The sequence below is a fragment of the Carassius gibelio genome, chromosome A6, assembly GCF_023724105.1.
Source record: "Carassius gibelio isolate Cgi1373 ecotype wild population from Czech Republic chromosome A6, carGib1.2-hapl.c, whole genome shotgun sequence".
Taxonomy (NCBI): Eukaryota; Metazoa; Chordata; class Actinopteri; order Cypriniformes; family Cyprinidae; genus Carassius; species Carassius gibelio.
Window position 1 is genome coordinate 8206176 of NC_068376.1, and position 25134 is coordinate 8231309.

The 25134-nt window shown below is 36.2% G+C and overlaps 2 protein-coding genes across 5 annotated transcripts; one reads left to right on the forward strand and one right to left on the reverse strand.

Moving 5' to 3' along the window:
* The first annotated feature begins 617 nt into the window (after nucleotides 1–617).
* LOC128015380 (protein FAM117B-like) lies at nucleotides 618–9932 on the forward strand. The gene is made up of 8 exons (XM_052599186.1): nucleotides 618–1032; nucleotides 2118–2270; nucleotides 2719–2802; nucleotides 2878–2988; nucleotides 4421–4564; nucleotides 6106–6331; nucleotides 6417–6537; nucleotides 7640–9932. Exons 2-8 carry the CDS (start codon nucleotides 2250–2252, stop codon nucleotides 7926–7928), a joined length of 996 nt encoding a protein of 331 aa, XP_052455146.1. The 5' UTR covers nucleotides 618–1032; nucleotides 2118–2249; the 3' UTR covers nucleotides 7929–9932.
* On the reverse strand, nucleotides 9809–22594 carry LOC128015379 (islet cell autoantigen 1-like protein). Of its 4 annotated transcripts, none has more exons than XM_052599182.1 (16): nucleotides 22493–22594; nucleotides 21033–21070; nucleotides 20762–20933; nucleotides 16191–16263; nucleotides 15782–15905; nucleotides 15508–15706; nucleotides 15287–15412; nucleotides 15096–15194; nucleotides 14926–15011; nucleotides 14213–14259; nucleotides 14032–14100; nucleotides 13557–13772; nucleotides 12156–12425; nucleotides 11951–12049; nucleotides 11728–11844; nucleotides 9809–11266 (listed from the first exon to the last, which is right to left on the reverse strand). In XM_052599182.1, exons 2-15 carry the CDS (start codon nucleotides 21044–21046, stop codon nucleotides 11729–11731), a joined length of 1710 nt encoding a protein of 569 aa, XP_052455142.1. In that variant the 5' UTR covers nucleotides 21047–21070; nucleotides 22493–22594; the 3' UTR covers nucleotides 9809–11266; nucleotide 11728. The 4 variants fall into 4 exon arrangements, with proteins under 4 accessions (XP_052455142.1, XP_052455143.1, XP_052455141.1 ...); XM_052599183.1 differs by lacking the exon at nucleotides 22493–22594 and adding an exon at nucleotides 22282–22427 and having other exon boundaries at nucleotides 12156–12422; XM_052599181.1 differs by lacking the exon at nucleotides 22493–22594 and adding an exon at nucleotides 22282–22427.
* Between the last annotated feature and the right edge of the window lie 2540 nt (nucleotides 22595–25134).

Genomic DNA, 25134 nt, shown 5'->3' on the forward strand with positions numbered 1-25134 from the left:
ACAACCAATTTACATATAACATAATACCGTATAATTTACAAATGTCTAAATTCTAATTTAAATAGCCTATCATTTAGTAAAAATCTTTATATTATAAAAATTATATATATATATATATATATATATATATATATATATATATAAAATACCTTATTTTACTTATGAATAATACATTATACATTATTTAAATTATACGTAATTAATCAACTAGGCTATACATATATTGACACTAAAAGTACACTATGTTATATATAAACTCATATTTTTTGTTATATTTGTATTTTATTATATATTTATTATATTTTAATATTATGCATGTAGCTCATGTGTGCGTGCTTTCAAATTTTAACAAAAAAATAATAGTATGCTAGCCTACTATTTTATAACAGATGTTTAACACCGATGGGTAGCCTATCAGTTTAAAAGCTATTTAATTATACATAAAAATACATAAATATTATACATTGTGTATTGTACCTGTGACTTTTGATATTTTTATAGCGTGATTGAGCCCATCTCTGGTCGTGAACCTGCAGCACATCAGCGGCATGAGGGAAAAACAGCCCCACGCGCCTCAGCAACAGTAACGTAGTCTGGTGTGCGCGGGCACGGAACCACTGAGACTGAGGGAGCGCGCAACTCTACCAGCTGTCCTCTGAGGGGAACCCTTACCGCCCCTCCCCAAAAGACATGTCTGCAACCGCGAAAAACACAGAATTTTGAGTCATTTATCCTTCAGGATACGAGGACCTGCTCATAAATTCACTCGCTTCGATATTACAGCCCTGGTATCAACATTATCACACAGCGACAGCCCATCGATTACCGGCAGCACAGCAACGCCCATAGCAACGGCACTGCGCATCCTCATTCTGTTTCTCTGACCCAGCAACACCGGCCGCCCTCCACCATCACCAACCTGTTTTTCAACGACCTTTTAAACGCTGGATCCATATCACACCGTTGTGTTTTTCTTTTTATCGCAAAGGACCATGGACGCACCGAGTGCGGTTATTCTCTCATCAGTCAAAGGTGCGTAATGTTACCCGTATGATACACCATGCGCTTATATTTATCAATGCATTGCATACTATTGTTCTATTGTGGGTGCTGTTTGTGCACGCATAATAATTTCATTCTTGAAACTGTTGTGGATTATGAATAATGTGACCAGTGTGATCTATATAGCATTGGCACAGACCGAGATGCACGCGGTTCATCGTCTTGTTTTCGTTATTCTTGAGCGCGGGGCGCGGTGCTGCAGAATCTGTTACACTGATGCGACTCTGCGTCTGTTTCGATCATTTAGTCCATATGTGAAACAATTAGAAATTAGAGTTTTGATATGTCTGCATAAAATGATTTGTTTAATTGATTCACCAGATTTTACGTTTTTTTTTTTCATATGTACCTTTATAATGTTTTGGATAGTTTATTTTAATTACGAATCATTTCACTAAATATTTTATTTAATTGATACATGTATTCAGTTTAGTCTTGCAGCGTGTTCTTCATTGCATTAACATTGCACCTTATCTAAATGGCTTGCCATGGCAAAAACGATGGCTGAAAACAGGCTTTAGGGGGCACTATGCGGGTAAACTACATTACATTTTAAACAACAACCATTACAATCGCTCAGCCTTCAGTTGACTGTAGGCTCTATTACTATTTATATACCTTTTTTTCCATGAATGCATAAAAATCCATTTTACAGAATGTCAAACCAGTGCACTGAATTTCACAAAGTGACCTCAGTAATCTTGTGTTTTTGTTTGTTTATACATGGATGGAACAAAGAAAGAGAGAAAAGGATATGGTGTGTAGGAAAGGATAAAGAGATTGCGGAGAATGAGGACAGAGGTTAAAACGAAACAGAGCCACACATGATGGATTAAGAGATCATGAATATAGGCCAAGAGATAATGATTGTTTTACTACAGGAGAGGAGGGTAAATGCTATGCCAGCTGCTCAGCAGTTTTTGCTGTGGAAGAATCACGATAAAATATTAAACAATTACAATCTAACCTTCACATTTTGATTGATAACATATATCAAATATCTATTTGTTGATGGAGTAATTAAATATCCTACTTTTCCTCTCTTTTTACTTTAGTCACTCCTCATCCTGAAAGCCCTTCCTTCAGCTGAAACACTGAGGGATCCTCGTCCCTTCAGATCACCTGTAAATTCTGGCCTATCAAGGACCTGGCAGCAGCACGGGAGCTCCGCCCACCACACCCTCTAAATGAGGGACAAGGCCACTCAGGTGAGACATTTATGCTGTTTATGCTATGCGTACATAATGTAGATATACGTACAATAAATTAACAAAATTATACCTTAAAGAGAGAAAGAGTAGACTGGTAGTTTATAAATTTCTATTTACACACACGCACATACATGTATTTTTATTAATTTTTTAACACAAATACCCTGGGATAGTTTTCTGTTTGTTCATGTGTTATAGGGTGAAAAAAATGGCATAAAAATGCAATAATGCTAACAAAAAAAAAATCAATGATAGTTTATAGTTACTGTGATTATGCTGCAAAAAAAAATGAACCAAATGTTCTTGAGAACATGCAATATCTTTCTGTAGGAAAAAAAAAAAGTCTTCCCCTTCCTTGAGCCAATTTATGAATGAATCAGTCAATGCTTGAATTGTTTGGTCTAATCTCTGTTTTCCCTTATTCTCTCACTTTTCTCCTTGTCAGACCCCTAGGGCCTGGGTAGATGAGCGGAGGAGAGGTTCTCATAAGCGATCGGCTTCCTGTGGCAGCACTGACCAGCTGAAAGAGGTGAGACAGTGTTCATCATCCTCCACATTTTTTAGGTACTATGCTATTCATCATCTCTGTTTTGACTTCTTTTAGATCGCAAAATTACGACAACAGCTCCAGCGGAGCAAACGCAGCAGCCGCCACCGCAGGGACAAAGACCGCAAGTCACCCTTTAATGGCAACCATGCCATCATCCAGTCACAGGTGGGCATCGTCACATCCCAGCAGCCACCGTTTGTCCTTGTGTGTGTATAACAGGGTGCTCTTATGTAAGAATACCTCCATAACCTGGAGTAGTACATCATGCAGAATTAAAGTAGGCCAGACGTCTGGAGGATTTAATAGCGCCCCACTTTGCTGCATATCTGTCCCAATTTTGAGGCTTCTCTGGCCCTTGGAAACCAGGGGACAGGATTGTCCCAAAGGATAGTGGCTGGTTTTAGAGTAGATTAGAAGTGGCCACTTGCAGTCTGCCTTCAGCAGCACAGCCTTTGGATGAATAAGTCAACACATTGTATTTCTATGCGTGTGCATTTTTATAACAATTGTGCAATTAAATATACATGACACCTCAGTAATGTACAACAAACTAGCATGCAAATGAGCTCCCTGAGTAGAAGGCATTGTATTTTTGGTTCACTTGAAGGAATATTCCAAGTTAAGCGCGATCCTCAGTATTTGTGTTGTTATGCTGATTACCACAAAAATTATTTAATTGACTTAATTGAGAATCGAGGTTGTGGTAAGGTATTTAAAATGGAAGTGAATGGAGGTGATTTTTGTAGGACTTAAAAGTAGAAATGTGAAGATTATCATTTTATTAAAAAAAACGAATTAAAACTAATTTAACTAATTTAAAAGGTGAAATAGGAATCTGCACGGTCAAGAATTTCACATAACGTATGAGCAGTGTTTTGTGCATTATTACACCATTGAAAATGGACAATGTTTTTTTTACGGGTGAAATTTCACTAATGTGACTGCACATTGGTTATTCTGTTAGAACTTGTTTGTTATTTTAGTTGTAAAATATTTTTTACAGTTCTTTTGGGATTGAGATTTTCTAGGCATCACATTTACATTGTGACAAGGTAAAACGAAATAAAATGTTACATGGTTTTTGCTTTGACAAACCAAAGCGCTGTGTTTTTAGAACACCTTTTCATGCGTGAAACAAGTCCATCTCCATGCTTACGCAGAAAAACAATGGAAAAGAAGCGAAGTAGAATGGATAAACAAATTCTTCGTGAATGGGCCCTTAACGTGCATATATTTACTCGTTTCTGAGAAATGCGACAAACGGAGAAAGGAAAATAGGCAAAAGTTTGGCAATCCAAAACCATAGTGGAAAAGATAATGAGAGCGCACCATACTCAAAATAAGTACCCTCAAGCTCAGCGGTAATGGGCTCTCGATGGTAATGCTCTCTGTAGTCAGTGGTTTGTGTATAATGATGATGGAGATGTTTGGCAGTGGAGAGACTGTAGAGATTGTGTATGTGTGGGCTCAGTGTGTGTAGGAGTGGTTTTATAACAGGATTACACAGAAGGCTGGTTTCCCCTGCAGGGGCAATGTTTGTGTAATCGACACACATTTCTAAAGAAGCAGTGTACCTTTTCCTCTTTTTCGCTCTCAGACTCAGATGCCTAAAACCATCCTGATTCCCATCCCCATCTCAAAGTCCACACCTCCCAGATTTCGGAACAGCATAGAGGGGCTCAACCAGGAGATTGAACGCATCATCATACGGGACACTGTGGAACGAGATGAGATCATAGTAGTGAGTGCATCTCAACTATAACTATTTTTTCACCAACTATAGAGTAAGATTTCTGAAATGGAAACCAGGGACTTTACCTAGTTAAGTGGTCAAAATATATATGTATATCTATGAATTACATTTTTTTTTCATACATTCATACAATACATTTTTGTATGTTTTTTTAATTTTGAGTGGGTTCCATATACTGTTATTATAATGAATGAATATGATGTTTGTGGGTCAAACCGGTTCTAATATAGTTCGCATTATGAAAATTATAACAACTGCAATAGCAAACAGATTAAAATGGTATTATAACACAAATTATGACTTTTAAAAAAACATTATAAAAATTAAACACAATCGACATGAGAACATATGATAAATAAAACTGTATAGTTTTAACATTTTGTAATTGTATTTAATATTTTAATTTTCACTAAATATACCATAATTATGACTTTTTAACTTCTCAAATGATATTTTATGGATGTGCTTTTGGAAATCTCTAAAACTTTTTCAATTAAGGCTCATTTTGGGCACAAAGAATGTACATTCTCTAAATGTAATTGTTGCAAGTGTAATTGTTTAGTAGATATCTATCTATTATTTATTATTCAAGGTGACATTATTCTACTCACCCTTCAACCATTGATCATTAAAAGGAATTTAAAAATGCAAAAAATTATTAACAAATTACTACAACAGAGCATGAATTACCCAAAAGCTTGATTATTTCCGCAGCAATAATACAGACTTGTTAAATATCACTGTATTAATATATGTCTGTATTATTTAGCATACACTGCCTTAAAAAAAAATCTTCATCAGCTGGAATATTGAGAGATATTATTACAAACTGATGTAATTTTGACAGAAAATAATTATTATATTTACTTGCTTTACAAACAATCATTAAACACTGTTAATGAGTAGTGAAGTGAAAAGGGGAGAGAATTACATTTTAAAGCATCTATGTGGGAAAAAAAACTTGAAAGAAATGTTAGGATTTGGGGAGAATTCTTTTTTTTTTTTTTTTGGTGCATTCCATTGTATTTTTCATGGGATATATCATAAATCTAATCAGCAGTGCAGACCACAAATAAACAGTAAATGTTATTGTTTTTTTTTTCTTCCTATAGTTATAGTGTAATACAAAGCATATAATAATCAGCACTAACTAAATGCAGCAGACTGAAAAGAGCTCCTGTCATGGATACATTCATGTCGTACCACGTCACATTAAAATACTAACCATTATGTTATTCTTCTAGTGTGTAAAAAATAGAATAGAAGAGGATGTGCATCTCATTCAGTCAGACTGAGGGATATAGATTGTTTGTAGCACAACCTTATGATTTGAAATGATTTGTTACAGTCTTTTTCAACAGTACTACTCCAAACCAGAAGTGTGTCCCATAATTTAAAAAAAGTTGAATAGGGATCTATAACCAAGCTTTTCAGTGCATAATCAATACTTATGTGATGTTTGGTGGAATCCAAAAGAGTTGCTTTTGTCCTACACATCTTAATGAAGTAAATGTGCGTATGTGTTTCAGCCACAGGAGGCTCCTGATGGGCACCGTGCGCCCCCTCCCCTCCCCCAGCGCAGCAGCAGCACACGCAGTATTGACACACAGACGCCCTCCAACGGCGCGCTCGGCAGTAACCGTAGCAACAGCAGCAGCCGGGCTGACTCTGTCTCGCCCTCGTACCTCAGCATCCTCAACGACACCGTCAGAAACAGCCCGCACGATGACACGCTCAGCGAGAGCAAAGAAAGAGGTCAGAAGCACACGCATCATCATCATGACAGAATAACCTCAAATCGAATTATTTAAATCATAAATATTCCTTTTTTCCGTCTTAGACCTGGGACCTTGGTCACCACTGCCCAAATATGCTTCCTCTCCAAAGCCCAACAACAGCTATATGTTTAAACGTGAGCCTCCGGAGGGCTGTGAGAGGGTTAAAGCTTTTGAAGAAATACAGTAAGTAACCGTTTTGTAGACATTTGGCCTGTCTGTTGGTGTAAGGTCCTTTACCAATGAATAAAGTCTAAAATAGGGTTTGAAACTCTAAAATGAAATCAGTTGCTTCATTTTCAACACAGATTCCGGTGAAAATGAAGAAAAAACTATTTATTAAATCCATTACCAAAATTAGTTTTGAATACAGTTCAAAAATGTGTGATTTAAAAAGAAAATTATATGTAAGAGAATGAGGTCACGGGGTTATTGCTTCAGCCTGAATTAAGCTATAATTACAGTAATTATGAACTAGCTAGTTTGGAGTCAAATGTTTGTAGTCACCCCTAACATTTTCCATAAATTAAAAGCAAATATTTGTTTGACCATGTTTCTCAAAACGGAAGGCAATTTTCAATTTGCTTTGGTAAATCATAATTTATGACATTAAAAGTCAAAATTGTAACATACTAAATCATAAATGTGAGATGAAAGTCAAAATGATGACATAATAAAGCATAATTATATGAAATCATAACTGAAAATAGTCAAAATGATGAGATTGTCAATTAGTCAACTTCATAATTATGAGATTAGTAATAGTTGTGACAAAAAAAGTCTAAATTGTGATGAAAATGTTCAACTTTTTGTCATAATTGACTTTTATCTCAATATCTTATATTTATGACTTTTTATCACATTTTTATGTCATAATTTAGTTTTTATCTTCATTTATTTTTTATTTCATATTTATGACCTAGTATTTCATAATTATGATTTATCAAATCATGTTTTTTTTTTCTTACTGTATGTGGCTGAACGCTGTAACGGAGCTGAATGGTTGAGCTTGATGAATATAATCAATATTGCACTCTGTGTACAACAGACGTTTAAAGATTGAATAAAAGAACCACTGAGATGAGACCTGGGACTGAAAAAAGTCATGATATACCCACTTTTAGCCCATGCATGGAAAATATCAAGACTTGTTTATTTTGTAACAAAGGTTTCCTCACATAAAAATGAAATGTGGGGGATTTAACTTATGCCAGGAACATTCATATGCTTATCATATGCTTATCAGTATGAAAGAGCCATGACCTGGTCTTTCTATCTTTTGTTCCAGGCCAAGGCCTTTCCAGGAGATTCCTCCATATCTCTGCCCAGACAGAAACAAAGTGAACTTCATTCCCAAGAGCGGCTCTGCTTTCTGCCTGGTGAGCATCTTGAAGCCTCTGCTGCCCACCCAGGAGCGGAACTTCCGCAGCGGGGTGGGATACTGCAGCATCTCCCCCTCCTTGGTGCCTCTGGGTGGGGTTGCGGTAAGGAGCCTGTCCCCCTCCATGGGTCCCATCCTGTCTCGTGGACGTCAGTCACCATGTCTCCCACGACATCTTGAGGAGCCAGAGGGTTAAAACAGAACAGAAGAACATTTTCCCCACACTCCTGTATCGTCTGATAGAGTCGGAGCTTTGTTAGGATTTTAAGAACAGGTTCTGGACAACTCAGAGTGATGTCAGTCTGAAACTAAAACATGAGCTTTTGTTTTGTTTTTATTTTATTTGATCTAAGGGTAATAGTATTCATTGTAAAATGATGATTGAAAGCAGGTTTTTCTAGATGGTGTATGTATATAGATGAAACAATTTTAGTATTGCACTGCTTTTTAATTTCTCAACGATTTATTGTATTTTACCATAAAGCCTTTGAATTTTCTTATGTGTAGCTGCATCTTTTAATATACACAAAAGTTTGGAATAATGAGGATTTTTTTAATGTTTTTGAAAGAAGTCTCTTATGCTAACCAGTTGATCAAAAGTACAATACAAACAACAATATTGTGAAATATTTTTACAGTTTAAAATAAACATTTCCTGTTTTAATCTATTTTTAAATGTAATTTATTCCTGTGATGGCAAAGCTGAATTTTTCTGCTAAAATACTGATTTGATGCCCTGGAAACATTTTTGATTACGATCAACTGTTTTTGCTGCTTAATATTTTTGTGGAAATCGTTATGGATGACAGGTAAAAACAACCTTTTATTTAGCAAGGATGCATTAAATGTATCAAAAGTGACATTTCATGAATTTATAATGGTATAAAAGAAGAAGAAAATTAATTGAATTCATCGAAAGATCATGATAACTATTTATCATGATTTCCACCAAGCAAAAACTGTTACCAACATTGATAATAATAAGAAATCAGGATATTCAAATGATATCTAAACAATCACGCGACACTGGAGACACTGAAAATTTAGCTTAAGGATTTTTTTCTTTTTTTAAACATATTCAAATTACTTTAAATTGTACTATTATTTCACAATATTACTGTTTTACTCTATTTTTAAGTGCAACAGTCAGCATAAGACACTGCTTTGAAAAACATTCAAAATCCTGATCGTGCCAAACTTTTGACCCATAATGTACATGTGATTTGATTTACTGGAGAAATGGAGGTTTTAGGTCACAGTTTTGCTTACATTTAGTTTACATGCAGTGTGACTAGTGCTGGAGGAACCACCAGAAATCTTGTAGCAGATTTGAGGAGGACTAACAAACGTGCCTGACTCCCACCACTTGTCTGTTGGACCCCATTTGCTTACAGTCTTTTTTCTATCATCGTCTGACCCTACATCGTTTAAATGTATAGAGCCCTTCCCCATATACATAACCTGTATGTGCTTAATGTGATTTGCTGGTGAGAGGAGGTTTTGATGGTGCACGAGCAGCCTGAACACAGATTAAGAGGAGACATCGATCAAATGTACTGGACAGTTTTATGATTATGATGCACTTTTCAGCTTTGTTGCTTAATTTTAAGATTGGTTCAAATGAAAGGAGTCATTAATGTAATTATAATAGCGGGAAGGAAAATCAGAATTTATTGGATATGAAAGAATAACAGCAAGAGGAAAGAGATGCAAATAATTTCAAAGAGGGAGCCATGGCTTTAGCTAATAGTGAACTGAAAATGTACTGATTTGAACTGTAGCATCTTTATACTGTGATATATGCCACCTCAAATCTTCCTTTCTTCCAAACAGAAAAAAAAAAGTTGAAAGAAAATGGGCAGTCCTGACAAAATGTATGTAATTGCCTTAATATTAAATTGAAATGGAGATGTGTTTGTAAATTAGACAGGTGCCTGTTTTGTTTATTTCATGAGAATAAACCTCAAAATGGGTGAAACTGTTCGCTTGACAGGATCAAATGTAATTTAATTGAATTTTCTTACCATATGAGAACTGATTACATTGACCAATAATGAGAGACATAACGAACAGAAACAGAATTCTACTCAAATTTATTTGCTCTCAGATGCAAGATCTCAATCCAGTTTCCTTCAATGAAATTGTACATCATTTAACAGAAACAAAAGGCAAAGTTGCATAAAATAAACAGTTGAAAGCAGCTGTGAATGGTGTGGTGTATACATTCTTTTTCTTTTAAAGTAAAAAAAGACAAGTGATACAATAACATTTTAACATGTAGTTCCAAACACAACATTGCTCTAATACATGAAGTGACACTTCAAAATGTTAAACCACTCGAAGTCAAAAAGATGCGCTCCACTGAATGTGGAGTGAAATCCTGTGTGAAGTGTACAAACTCTTCAGTTAGACAAAGTGATTCAGACCAACAAACATATCTATGCTTAAAACAGACAACATACATTCTAGAACAATCCGAGATTTAGTGCATTTATTCAATGGAAAAAATCATTTCAGTCTCTCACATGAGTCCAAACATGATAATCTGCAATAAAAAAAAAAACTAAACGTTTTCAAAAGCAGGATAATTATGTAATTCTGTACTAACGGTGACATGTGAAATAAAACCACACACAAAAACATGTTCACAAACACATTCCAGTGTTTTGCATCACCATGTGACAGTGAAGATCATTTGGGAGAAGTTATTTCTCTGAGTGAGTGTTTCAGCATTATTTGCACTAAAAACAAGATCATCTTCGATTAGTTTCATTAAAATGTGACGACCTGATTCCAACCAAACTAATGGCACAGCACACGACTTGCATATGTAGTTTACAGTAACACTTTTATTATATTGATAAATTATTTCATTTGTTTTATCATTTAGGGTTAAACTAATCCAGTGAAAGAGACTCCAAAAATATTTGTTGTTATTTACATGCACACATTTTGGGTATCAGTCTTGATTAAAAATACAGTCTATAATCTATAATAGATGTTATAAATCTGTAACCCCGTTTCTGGACTTTAAAACTCCCCTGTTGTACAAAGATACACAGACAAATACGCAGGTTTATTTCTTTTTTTGGTCCTAGCCAAAACAGCCCCCCCCCACCACACACACACACACACACACACATATGAGATGGGCAAACTCTCACCTTCACATCCCTTTAAACATGTGCACTGCAGAAAGTAACAGATACTTTACTCTCAGGTAACAACACTATAGTGATATAGAGACGAAGTCTTCAATATTCTACCCTTCAGTGTCCTGACCCAATGAACATACAGTAAATTCACACACACAATGAAAGAATGGAGAAAGAGACACATTCCCATATCTCAGAAACCTTCCAGTGTTAAATGTGGATAGAGATTTCTGGATGCTTCCTTGGCTCAGGTTGAATGGTTTCAGGAGAGGTAGTGTACCAGCTCCGAATCAAGGCTTGGGATATGCACTCCTTTCCAGCAAAGAATATTTGGGAAGCGATCAGCTCCATACCATCCTTCACTCAGAACACAAGATTACTGAAACACAGAGCATTGTATTATTAGAAACATGAATGGATCTAATGGTCAGTAATTTTACTTTAATGGCAATGCATAGGTCCTTTTTGATGCCAATAAAGTGAAATAAATGAACATAAATATAGGAGCCTGATAGAAATGCTCATTGTAGATGAAAATTTCAGATGGCACTTAGAGGCTTTTGCATCTGAACTCTTCTTATATAGAAGAAAAAAATAAAAAAATAAATATATATATATATATATATATATATATTTTTTTTTTTTTTTACAACATTTTCACAAATTATATAAAAAAATACAATAAAATCAAGATCTTGTACTTGCAACCAAAATGCAACCCTGAATTCTTCATGAGTATGTTGAGAATAGTAACTCTCTTAAAATGGCATAAAAAGGTAAAAATATCAACTCCCATTATCACACACACACATAAATATAAACGAACTCAGAAAAACAGACCTCAGGCATTGAGGAACTCCTGATCACTGCGCCCAATAGCATCTGGGTTGGACAGAGGGTCCAGATCTGCAAAGAGGTTAAACCAGGCAGACATGTCCCTGGACCTTCCTTTAGGTGCTAAAAAGACACAGAGAGACGAATCACAACAGAAACAGCAGAAAAAGAGCATCTGAGATTGTCCATATCCATCTGTAATTTATAAGATGTCATATAAAACTCCCACCACTACTGGCAGAAGAGTTCGGACTATTGTGGGTGGACTGTCCTTCACTGGAAGGTGGCTGGAGCGGCAGGGGTTGAAACATGGGTGGAGTCTCCCATCCTGAATAACAGAAAGAGAATGAATATGAACATCACATTGACTGCACTGAATACTAGTAGCACAATGAAACTGTGCTGTTCATTCCTCCAGACAGTAGAGGGCCAACCTGTGGTACTGAGGCTATGGTCCAGGAGTTGTGATGGCAGGAAGCCAGTGGGAGTGTTTGCTGTTCCTGTTTGTGGTGAAGCGGCAGCAACAGGAGCAAGAGGGGCCTCAAAACAGCCAAAGGCATCCTGCCATGCCTTACTGAAATCACTAGTTCCACCGGCAGCCCCAGGACTCAGCAGATCCTGCAGGAAGGCCAGGTCACCTCTATCTCCATCCTCTGCTTTCACCCCGGCAGAGTCTAAAGCCTCAGACAACAGATCCCTGCCTACTACAATAAAAATAAGATAATGAGGCTTTTACACCGAAAAAAGTGAATTGCAGCCTCAGTTCTGTTGGTTTGTTTTCTGATACAAATAATTAAACATTCTTTAGTTAACAAAAAATTACTTAGGGAAGACAAACAATATTATACATTAAGTCTTGTTTTCTGAAAAATGTATCAAAATGAAGTTAATTTTAATTAAGTTAATTAAATTGAATTGTTGATTTTTTTTAATTAAACTTTTATTTGTTTGTTTAAAGCTAAAAACTCACTTAAAAAGTATCAAATTTAAGTGAGTTTTATCTTAATACAAGAAAAATCTGAAAAACAAACTTTATTCAATGGAAAAACAAATTTATTTTTCTTGCCATAATGGCAATTAACTGGCATAATTTTGAAGTGAAATTAAGTGTGATAAAAGTATCAGAATTAAGTGAGTTTAAGCTTTAAACAAGAGAATAAAAATTCTGTTAAGCTTAATTCAAAGGGGAAAATAAATTTATTTCTGTTTTAAGCTTAAACTGATTTTTTACAAAAAAATTGACTCGCTATCTCATGCTATTTTGTTTATCAATAAAATGCATCTTGGTTTTAGAATTAGTTATTTGTACTGGAGAACAAGTCAAAAATATGGAGGAAGAAAACTTTTTGCAGCGTAGCAGAAGCGGCAGTAAAAAGAATCAGAGAGAGGGTTGCATAATCAAAACATAAGAGCATAAACAGAAATATTAGCTCATCAGCAACAAAAAGAAAATCAGGGTCAATTACATTTTTTTAAATATGAAAAAGAAATCCCCAAAATATTCCAGGAGCACATAAAAATTAAACAAAGCATAAAAAGATTGTAGCCTTGAGGAAAGTACAGTTTTTAGAAATGCTTTTTACTAGTTTTACAGAGACAGGGTCAGAAACACCAGGAGAGTTTTACAGTGGAGAAGGAAAGCTAAAAGAGCTGTATGCATAAAATGTCTTGTGGAAACCAAGACTGATAGATCAAGGTGTTAAAGCACATCTGAAGAGGGGTTTAAAATTGATTTTAGAGGGTAAGAACAGGCGCTAAGGGAGCCCTGGGCATTGAAGAGATGCCCAGTCAAGCATTTATAACTATTTTAGATGGAAGACTGCTGGGTAAGGCACCTTGCTTTTCTTCATGTGAGACGCCTACGCCCCACTGAAAAGCAGGAGGCACTGAGGTCTCCTGCGGTATCTGAGGCTGCGTAACGGACATGGATGGGAGTAGGGTTGGGGTCAAGGTTGGAGTGAGAGAAGGGATCGGGCCAGGCTCAGAGGTCAATAATAGGAGGTCGTCATCTGTGCTAACTCCACCAATGGGCCCTAATTGTTCGTTCAACACTGCAGTACAGGGACGGAGATGAAGATGAGAGATACAAACAGGTCATCTGTAAATAAAAACTGCTCAAACACACTAGGAGTTGCTCCGACTATACAAAAAAGTTGATTAGTTCTATCAAAAAAAAAAAAAAAATGACAATGTTTAAAAAATAAAAGTAGTCGACTATATTTCTCGATGGCTATTCGATTAGTATCAATGAGTTGTGGCACGAGACCTAGTATGCGCACAAACACACACACACACACACACACAACCTACCAGAGTCCAGACTAGCACACAAAGAACTGTCTGATCCTCTACTCTGTCCATCTACTGCACGAGTAGAAACTGTTGACAATAGAAAGAAAGAGCATCTTTTTAAGAAACTTAGACGTCGTTAGACAATCCTAGTAGTTGGACTGGGTGTGTTCCCAAAATGAGCTTTAAAAGCTGAACATACCAGTATCGGATGATTCATTCAGCGGCTCATCTTCGAGAGAAACAAGACTGAAACATAAATATACAACCACCAAATTAAACTGATAGACACACTGACGCATGACTAAATGGATGCAGTCTTCTAAGATGAGAAGAGATGATTCACATTACTATGACACAGTATCAGATTTACAAAACACCTCGAGTTAGATCTAAATTGACCAACTGGAGTGAATCACTGTGATAGTTCTAGGAAGCAAGTGAGAATCTAACAGTCGACACGTTATCGTACAACAGCAGGTCACAGATGGCACAGAGATAAAGAACACGTTTTCATTTCCCACAGTCAAAACAGGAAATGACAGTGGAACTTTTAACCAGCGTTTCCTTCGCAAAGGTAGCAGGAGTTTCTAATAGAATTACAATGTTCCACTCACAGATCAGTAACCAGAGCCTTCAAAGAGGCTTCTCGCCTGAAGACAGAGACGGAGAGGGTTGCAGGGAATGAGAAAAGAGAGAAAATGAGAGATCTGACAATGAGAGGCAAGCAGGGTACCTTCAAGTTAAAAAGATAGGTTTTATTGATGAAAAAGAATGAATATGGGAAGAAAATGGAGACTGCTAGATTTGTCTGTGTGAAATCCACTGACCAAGGGATGTATTTTGCACACATACATAAAAAACAAGCTGAAAATGGCTGGTCCATGGTCAAACCATGTCTAACGGTGTTCTCACTTGTCTGGATGCGTCTTCTTGTCCTCATCTTTGCTGTCCTCTGCTGCTTCTGCAGAGACAATCTGGTCCAGTGGGTCCCTCAATTCCTGTAATGAGTCAAATGGAGTCAAATGAGAGCTTAAATCTCATGACAACAGTTTACTTTTTGGCATTTGTGCATGGAAACCTACTTTGAGGGTAGTGAACTGGTAGGGCACATATCCTTTGAAGGCCTCATGGATGCCAGACATCACGTGTGCAGTCTTCTCCCAGTACTGTAAAAGCGTTGTCTAGAAAAATATATATATATAGGAGGAGAAAAGGTTTTAGAAATAAAAGTGAAACAGGTTTGATAAGCAATAACAGGTGGAAGGATTTTTACCTGGTAAGTACATAAAGAATGTGAAAGCATGTTGCAGCGACTGACACCCAGCAAATCCACTTTCTGACACACGTCATTCTTCAGCTTATCAAAATGTGCTTTTGTTCCTCTAACCTGGGCCTGGACCTGTTTGCAAACACACATATATAATAGACACTTCAAAACCTCTATGTATATAGATGCTAGTCCCCCTTTTTATTGCCATCTTTGGGTAATCTGACCTTGCGAAATTTCTCCAGTTGTTTATAAGTATCTGGATCCAGTTCCTGTGAGACATCCTTCATCCAGAGCAGAGCTCCGCGGTACTCAGTCCGTGCTTTCTCCATCCGGCTCACGGTCAGCAGGGAGTCAGCGATGGCTCTCCTCCGGAACGTCTCTACTTCCTGTTCGAAACGATGGAGAGAGGGACACAGAGCCAACCTGGACATGACAGAACAAAACTGCATTAATGACCCGAAGACCTGATTCGTTCATGTGTGTTGGTCGAGTGCCTACCTTTGCTTGGCAGAACAGCAGAGAGCTTTACTGGTGGCGTCCATCATACTGCCTGCTTTTGTTTTATCATGCTCTGCCTGGAAGCGCAAGAACAGTCCGAGCTCATTCTCCTCTTGAGAGAGGTCTGAAGAGAGGAGGTCACAGGGAGCGAAAACAGGGCTATTACCACAACAGTGACTTATGGAATAAGAAACAATAAGTGGCTTGATTATATGTGTTGAAAGCTATCAATTTTGAGAACCACAAAAAGAGTTATGCTTAACTTTGACTTTTGTCTCAATAACAGTATTCATCATGGAAACTAAGAAAATGTCTGCCACTGCATGCAAAGGCTTTCAGAACAAGCTGAACAAGACTCTTTGTGTTTGCGCTCACACACAGAGGGTGGAGGATCATGTTCCTCACTCACGTGTGATTCTTTGCTGGTATTTCTCGATCACTTTCAGGAGTTCTGTGCAAGTGCTCTGGACTGAACGGAAAAACTGGAGGAAACAGAACACAGGTTATCATTAACAAATGCATTTAATCATTTATTATTTTAGTTTTTGATTTCGTTGCAACACACCAGAATATCTTTCAAAGTACTTTCATTTCCTTTAGCATTTATATATTTAGACGGTACATTTGGTCACCCACACACAAACGTAACAAAAATGCAGACACATTAGAACACAACAGAACTGCCTTTCCAGTTTCGCTGTCATGGCAACAAAGGATGTTAAGTCCCTGACAGTCGAGTAAGCGAGCAGGACAAGGTGTACTTGTGCTCTACCTGGAAGAATAACACACAGAAATGACAAATCATATAAATGACTCATTCTGGATGAGCTGCCTTTGTTCTAGAAAAAGTTTCAAGAGCTTGTGAGAAGCCAAATATAGGAACAGGGCTTATTTCCAGCATTTAATAATGGGATGAAAACACTGGGCTATTGAAAAGTATTTTAGAACTTGCATTCTAAAACCTTAATAATAGCAGGAGCCACACAAACATTCATAAGTTTGGGGTCAATAATGTTTTATACCTTTATTCAGCAATGAGGCATTCAATTAATCAAGACATTTATAGTGTTAGATTATTTCAAATAAACAATTCTTTTGAACTTTCTATTCAAAGAATGACCACAAAAAGATTAATCAGCAAAACTTTTTTCAACAATGATCATAACAAATGATAGTTATGATATGCAGAAAATAATGGCTGCAGAAAATACAACTTACTATCACAGAAGTAAATTGTAAAATCCATGAAATTCTTAAATATATTAATACAGAAAATTGTTATGTTAAATTGAAATAACATTTCAGAATCTTCCTGGATATTAAATAAATGCAGCCTTGGTGAACACAAGAGTCAAAGCTGAAAATCTTACCGAACCCAAACTTTTAAATGGTAATGTAGGTTGTAATTTAACAGATGTTGTCATCCAAAGCGACCTTCATTATACTTATTACAGGGCACGATGGTGATAGTTCACGTCTCACACCATCAACTACTGTATTTAAGAAAGTCTGTAAAGAAAGTATTCAAATAATCATACAAATTCTATTTCAGGAAAGTGACCAAAATTATTGGTGAAATCTAGTGGGGTCATTTTTTGTATTAATACAGTATATTCATGTGCATTAAATCAAATATGGCATCCAGCCAGACTAAGATCCATGTGTGGTGATGAAGGTGAGGTCTGCATTCAGGTTACTGTTTAACTCGTGCTGCACAAACATGCAAGAACAACACCCTTAAGAACCAGGTTTGACAACTGGCTCTCCTAAATAAACACTGTAACTGAATTAACCGATATAAAATTCTGTCTTTTCACACCATGAGGATGATGCATTATTGTTTTCAGGTTAAGAGGAAACAGCTTTGTTTCGAAACGGTCTAAAAGCCAGTTCATATGATCATAATGGCAGCTGCTGCCCAAAGGAGAATGCACACGGATACACCTGTTCACTAAGCTAGCAGCCGGGGGGCTTACGGTGGCCTGTCTTCTGCTCTTCTCCAACATTGGAAACCGTCTAATGACCAGTAAACCAGGATATGCTTAAGTGTAACAGCCCGAGGCAGGGCAAGATTAGACAAGCACACATAAACAAACACACCGATACTTCGTTAAATTGTGAGTGGTCTATGGGTTTTCATTAGGTCTTGATACCATGTAATCAGCTACTTTTATTTTATAAAAGCTAACTATTAACCAAATGTCAACTAATGTAATGTATATAATCTCCCACACATACACCACCCAAATACAATACTTCCAGAGTTGCCCGGCGTCCATGCACTTCATGTCGAGTTTCATGTTAAAATAAATCCAGGTTCAATAAAATCCCTGTTTATGTATTCAGATCCTGAAACCTGGAGTGCAACATCAAACCAAACCAAGGCTAGGGCTACTAATGCCCAAAATACTTAAAGGGATAGTTCACCCAAAAATATTTTTTTTTTGTCATCACGCACTCCCCTTCATGTTATTTCAAACCAACAAGTCAAAAGTCATACAGGTTTGGAACAGTGTTAATTTCGTTGACTAAATATTTTCGTCATTATTTTCGTCACGAATATATTTTTGCGGACGAAAACGAAACGAAAACTAAAATAGAAGGCACTGATGGAGACTAAAACTATGACTAAATTGATTGACATTATCGTCAACGAATAAAGGACGAGACGAAAATAGACTGTGACGAAAATCAAATCAGCAGACGGGAGAGATGCGAGGAATTAACAAAAGAACCGGCAAAACAGAACAGACTGCATGAGAGAAGAGAACCAATCAGAGCCTGACTTATTGAGACGTGAAGCGAAGGTTTTCAGTTTTTAAATGAGCTCCCGGGAAGTCGGCATTCGAAGAGGTGATGTCTAAAAGAGCGACAAAATGTCCACAGCTCACTTCACGTTTGACGACGAACAAAACAAAACAAACTGTACAGCACGCGGAGAGCTCATTCGTGGCAAGAACACAACCAATTTGAAAAGACATTTACAGACGAGCCACCCGGACATTTTCTCAAATGTAATTTCACAACGATGTTCTTTTGTTTATTGAGATAAGCAAAATTGGAATAGTGCAGTGCATAGATGTTGAAGCATTAAATATTACGAACTGAAAAGTACTGTAAAATAGCCCCTTCTTCAAGTTAGATGAGAACACAATACTAATACGTAATATCATGATAAATACATTTGATTAATACTAATGTTTAGTATATTTTATAATGTTCTACTTGTTGACAATATCACAAATATTTCTATATTAGTCATGTGAAACATGAATGTTCACATCCTATCATTATACATACAAATCTAGCAATATTGTAGTATTTAAAACATACAATATTGCTAGACAAATTAATACCTTATAAAATCTTGTTACTTTTTTTATCCACCTAGCTGCCAACTTAGTAAATATTTACTTTAAATGTATGCACTTATTGTTCAGCTCAGCTGTAAGCTTTAAGGTCCTGGACCTAACGTTATTTTTCTTTTATTGATGGTCAATTGGCAGCTAGTTATTGTTTACATTATCATGACAGTGTTTGTTGCTGCATTAAAGCTTTTGAATCGAAATAAAGACACAGTTGTGTTGAAATAAAGTTGAATTTGTGTTTTATATATTTTGGTTAAGTTTGTTTCCTATACCAGCTGTAAAAAATTGTCTAGTAAGTCTTTTATTGATTTTAGTCTAATTTTAGTCAACTAAAATACCAAGCAATTTTAGTCGACTAAAATACCAAGCAATTTTAGTCGACTAAAATAAGACTAAAATTAAAACAAATCAGATGACTAAAACTTGACTAAAACTAAAAAGAATTATAGTCAAAAGACTAAGACTAAAACTAAATAAAAATTTCGTGTCAAAATTAACACTGGTTTGGAATGACGTGAGATTGAGATGACAGAATTAGAATTTTTTGGGAGAGCTATGTTAAAAATATTTGGGACAAAATGTCCCTATAGTAAATTTCTCTGTTTGTTTTATCTGTCATTTCATAATATTTCTTGTAGGTCTATCTATTTACATCACAGTCAATAAAAAAAAAAAAAAAAAATGCTGAAAGACGCTTAAAAAAAAAAGTAAGGTCTCGGGACACATATTTCAGAATTTATGCATGATACTGTTATAAAAACAAATACTTGATATATAATTTAGGCAAATAAAATGATATCATTTTGGGTATCATATGGTAGTAAAATATAAAAATATGTCCTCATACAAAGTACAAAGGTATACTACTGTCCAAAAGTTAAAATACGTGTTTTTTTATCATTATTATTATTATTATTATTTTAAGATATTTTACATTTTTATTTGGTGCTCAAGTAACATGTTGTTTTATCAACGTTGAAAACAGTTGTGTTGATTAATATTTTTGTGAAAAAAAAAAAAATAGGATTCTTAGAAAGTTCAAAATAATTGGGTATTATTTTCTAATAATGTAAACGTCTTTATTATCACTTTTGTGTCACCTATGCGTGAGTTTGTGCATCCTACCTAAATCTGCTTTGGACTGCTGTGAAACAACAGACATACAGATTCATAGGGAATGCACTCTCTGTTTACGTAAAGAGACAACAGCAGAAGGAAGCACAGTTGAGTGTGTGTGTGTGTGCACATAAGAGAAAAGCAGGCAAGACAGAGACAGTGATAGGGCCATTTGGACTGGATGCCTGTAAACAGTGGTAACATCAAGCACAGCTGATCAAAGTACAGCATCATCTAGAGCTCAATTCATCTCCTCTCTTCCCTGTCATCATGTCACAGTACTCCATTAACCTCCCTTCATCTCATTCAGTCATTTCTCTGTCATTGTCAGGCTCACACACATCAAATGGAAAAAAAGCACATGCTTTCAAATGTTAAAATACAGCATGAGTCATACACAGTCACTGAAAGAAAAACCCTGCCCAGTGACGTTATAGTTTCACCTACAGCTGACTTCAAAGAGATAATTTTACGACATTTAAAAGGGTGCTCATACCTCCAATTTGGCATCAAGATCTGCGTCAGATGCCACCACGTGCTCATCTTCTTTCTTCCCTGTGGCCTTGATCAGAACCTGCTTGGTCTTCCAGAACTTCTTCTGCACCCGGGCCATGACCGAGCTGTCCTCCCCCAGAACCGCTCGACCACTGAACATGTCACTGGAGAACCTGAAAGAGCATGCCATGTTCTTCACACATTTATGTTTTTAAATTCCGAATTTAAAATGAGGAGGGGTAACATTCATGGGACAAAGTCAAGATACAAACCCATAGCTGTCCATCTTCTTAACGAGTGAGGCTTAAATCTGCAAATGGGATAGAAATTTGTATCATGCCTTTGGTTACAAGAAATACTATTTATTTGTTTATTTTAAGATATTTGCATATTTATTCCTCAAGAAAGCATTAAACTGATCTTTTATAAAGTCACAAATTATTATTTAAAATATTTCAATTATAATTAAATTTTATTTCAACAAATCAAAAACACGACTTCAAAAATATTAAGCTGCATAACTGTCTGTAGCATTGATAATGATATGACATTTATCTTGAGCACCGAAACTGTAAATAGAATGATTTCTGAAGGATCACGTGACACTGAAGACTGGCGTAATGATGCTGAAAATTCACTTTTGCCATTACAGGAATAAATTATATTAAAATATATTAAAATAGACTCAGCTGTATCTAAACTGTAATACAGATTTACTGTATTTATCAAAAAACTGCAGTTTTGGTGAGCATCAAAGAAATTTTACAATACCAAAATGTATGTTTATAAAAACTAAGAATAATGACAAAAAAACTACTTACTAGCGATAGCATTTGGCAGACACTGAAATAGCTGGACATAAAAATGTATGAAATTATTTCAAACTTAAAAATTAGGTGTTGCTGAACAATTTTTAAATAAATTGTAAATAAATCTAAGTTTTGAGGAAATTCAAAATGAGTGGAAGGCCCTTTGTAAACTGCTGTCTTTTTGTTCTTTTGAGGTAACAGCTGTTAGCTTTCACAATGACTGCCATGTCTCTCACCATCACAAATACCAAAAATCAATGACACATATCCCATCGAAATAATAATAACAATAAAATACACACACACAAAGTCAAAAGAAACACCTGTCCTGACATTTATTCAACTCATCACTAGTGTTTAAGTGAATGGATAGTGTTTAAATAAACGCAAAGATGGTTTGACAAATTTGTCACTAAATACACCATAATCAGAACACCTTTTCCACAAAAACAAAACAAAACAAAAACAATCTAGCGTTTCTGAGCTGCCGCTGTTCTCTGATCCCTGATCTCTCCTTCCTCGTCATCCATCCATCTGATCTTGGGTCTGGTTACAATGGAAGCAGCCTGCTCGCTTTTATCACAATTGCTTGTATTTTCAAACATTTTTGTTGTACACAACTACTATGTTTTTGGCAAATAGGCTGAACTGTGTATTCCTAGTGTATACGGGACTCTTTGCGAAGATAAACGAATAAATATTGTAAAGTTACCGGATCCCAAACAAGACAAGGAGTCATCGAGCTCGCGCTGCGTTTCTCTAGAATAATAATAACCCTTTTAACTTAGAATACGAATGTGACATGTTGACTTCATCCTGAAGTTCGTACCCACCACAGTACGGGTCCACATAAATGACAGTTTGCATTCGTTAAATATGAGTGTTTATATTTTAATTGTTATTTGGGCATCGCATTTCCTTACCCGCTGACGTTGCCTTGAGCACCGATGGGGGGAACGTTCGTGTACGTCATTCCCGTGAGCTGCGAGACAGCGCGAGCGCATGCGCGAGACCCCAGACACAAGCTGATAGTTCTCAATGGATTGAAGAAAAACTTATATCTTTTTGTTATAATGTTTAAGCTAGAGTGCATTAGCAAAGTGAAACTGCGCCTATGGGGAATTAAACTGAACAAAATATATTGTAGGATATATTGTAGGACTACAAAAAAGGCTGACAATAGTATAAGGAGTCATTTTGTGGTTGAATTACTCTTTTGTAAATTGAACTGAATAAATAAAATTACACTTAAATGGATTCATGTAAATACACAACATAGAATACTACAATAGCCATTTTGTAAAAACAATGATTTGATGATCTAGCCAGTCTTCCAGCATAGTCTGTTTTCTTGTTTTAGTAGTAGTAGGTTTATTTATTTATTTATTTTCAGCTGCCAAACAGGTTTATTTTACCCATCTTTAAGTTTACTCTGACTTCAGATGTTTATTTTCCATCAGAGGTGGGTTACAGTACAGATAAATGCACAGGCCTGCAGATAAAATATTTAGCAACACAATTCACTTCGAGATTTACACTTACACACCAGCCTACCCATCCTTTATGAAGCAGTACAACAGAATGCATAATTTAGAATAATTAAAATAATAGAATTCACTTGTGAAGTTCAGTTCATTTTAAAACCTTTGACATTTTTATTTCATTTTATTTTTTTCATTGTGACGGAATGGAGTAGTGGCAAAATAGATATTACGCCCAAAAGATGGCGCCACTGACACAGAGAAACCAGTGATGCCAAATGTTTGTACCTTTATCACAGTAACTCAGTGGGTACATCATGAAGTCGTTTGTTGTACAACAGGAACAAGATTAAATGTTTGCTACAGCAAGGACATGTTAAAGACATAAATAAAAAAAGAACAACAATTTGATATAATTCATTTAAAAGTCCAAAGTAAAAAATAGTTTAGATCGGTTCAGATTTGAGATGATTAAGGTGCCCCATAGAGTGTATTGTAGCTCAAGACTTGTTACATAACCTGTGATATAATAAATAACTCAGGAGTAAAAATCAGGAAGCTGCGGTTTCGCTTGGTACACTGAATCTCACGCTATCAGTGTGGAAAAAATACACATACCCACACATACTCAGTCTTTTCACACATATGCATTCACATCCACACCTAGTCTCTCGTTTGATGTACACAGATTACTCATACATAGACGGGCATATGCCAACACCACACCCCTGTCACAACCACAAATCTTTTACCTCAAGACCCTTGTCTTCAACCATGTGGCCTCACCTTGGTTGAAACAACAAAAGGCAGGGAGACATAGACTGCTTCAGAGGAGTCAGATCAACTAGCAGTAAACATTCAGAGATGAACAGCCAACTCTAGCACACCTGGATAAGCAGATAAACATCTGTTCACTGAAGTCTGTCGGACCTCTGAGACACATGGATGAGCTGCAGCCGTCTAATGGTCTTCTGGGGAAGGCCGGTGAGGAGTACACACTCTAAAGGCCACACATGAACAACACTGGCACGTTTTGTATGTTGGGGTGGGGTAATTTCCTTAACAGACGTTTAACTAATTTTTGCCCTACATTTGGTTTGGCAGGTATCATAAAGTGTCTCCGCCTATCTTTCCAGACAAGTGCTAGGCATATCGATCAAGAACCACTCCTATGTGAGTGAAATTGAAAGGGCCCCTCCCTTATAAATGGCAGCAGTTTTCAACTTTGTGACTGGAAACACGACTTGCACAATGAACTTACATTCACATCTATTCATTGGACAGACACTTTTATCCAGAGCAACTTAAAACTGAGTCAAAACACAAGTAGGCTATATCATAATGTGCTTAATGAAATGCATGGTTTAGTGATCTCTGGCAAATACAATGGAGCTACATTGAAATGAAATCTGCATTTGGCTCTAATTGACTGATAAGGTTAATCTGATTCATTATATGTTCATTCTGTCTCACCAGACTCATTAAAAGGGATTACAATGCAACATACAATGAACCTTCATCAGTAACGAGTTACATCACCATTAGCTGCTGATCAGCGTTGTGACTGAAGAAGGACCAAGTCATCCATTGTCCTCACCAGCTGGAGGCTAAGAAAATCTAGTTTTAGTTATTATGCCGCCCGCAGATAATTATAGCATGGAATCAGCTTCCAGAGGAGATCAGATTTGCTAAAAAAAGTAGCCACTTTTAAATCTAGACTCAAAACTCATCTGTTTAGCTGTGCATTTATTAAATGAGCAGTGTGCAATGTCCAAACTGATTGTACTGTATTTTATGAACTGCCCTGTATTTTATGTCTTAAATTCATTTTAAATCAATTTTGAAATAATTTTCAGTTTTTAAATTCCTTGTTTTATTTTTGTGATTTTTTTTAAATGATTATTTTACTTTCTTTTATGTAAAGCACTTTGAATTAGCATTGTGTATGAAATGTGCTTTATAAATAAACTTGCCTTGCCTTTCCTCAGAATGAAAATTCTGTAATCATTTACTCACCCTCCACTTGTTCCAAACCTATATGTGTTTCTTTCTTCTGTTGAAGAAAGAAGTACTTTTTTCCTACT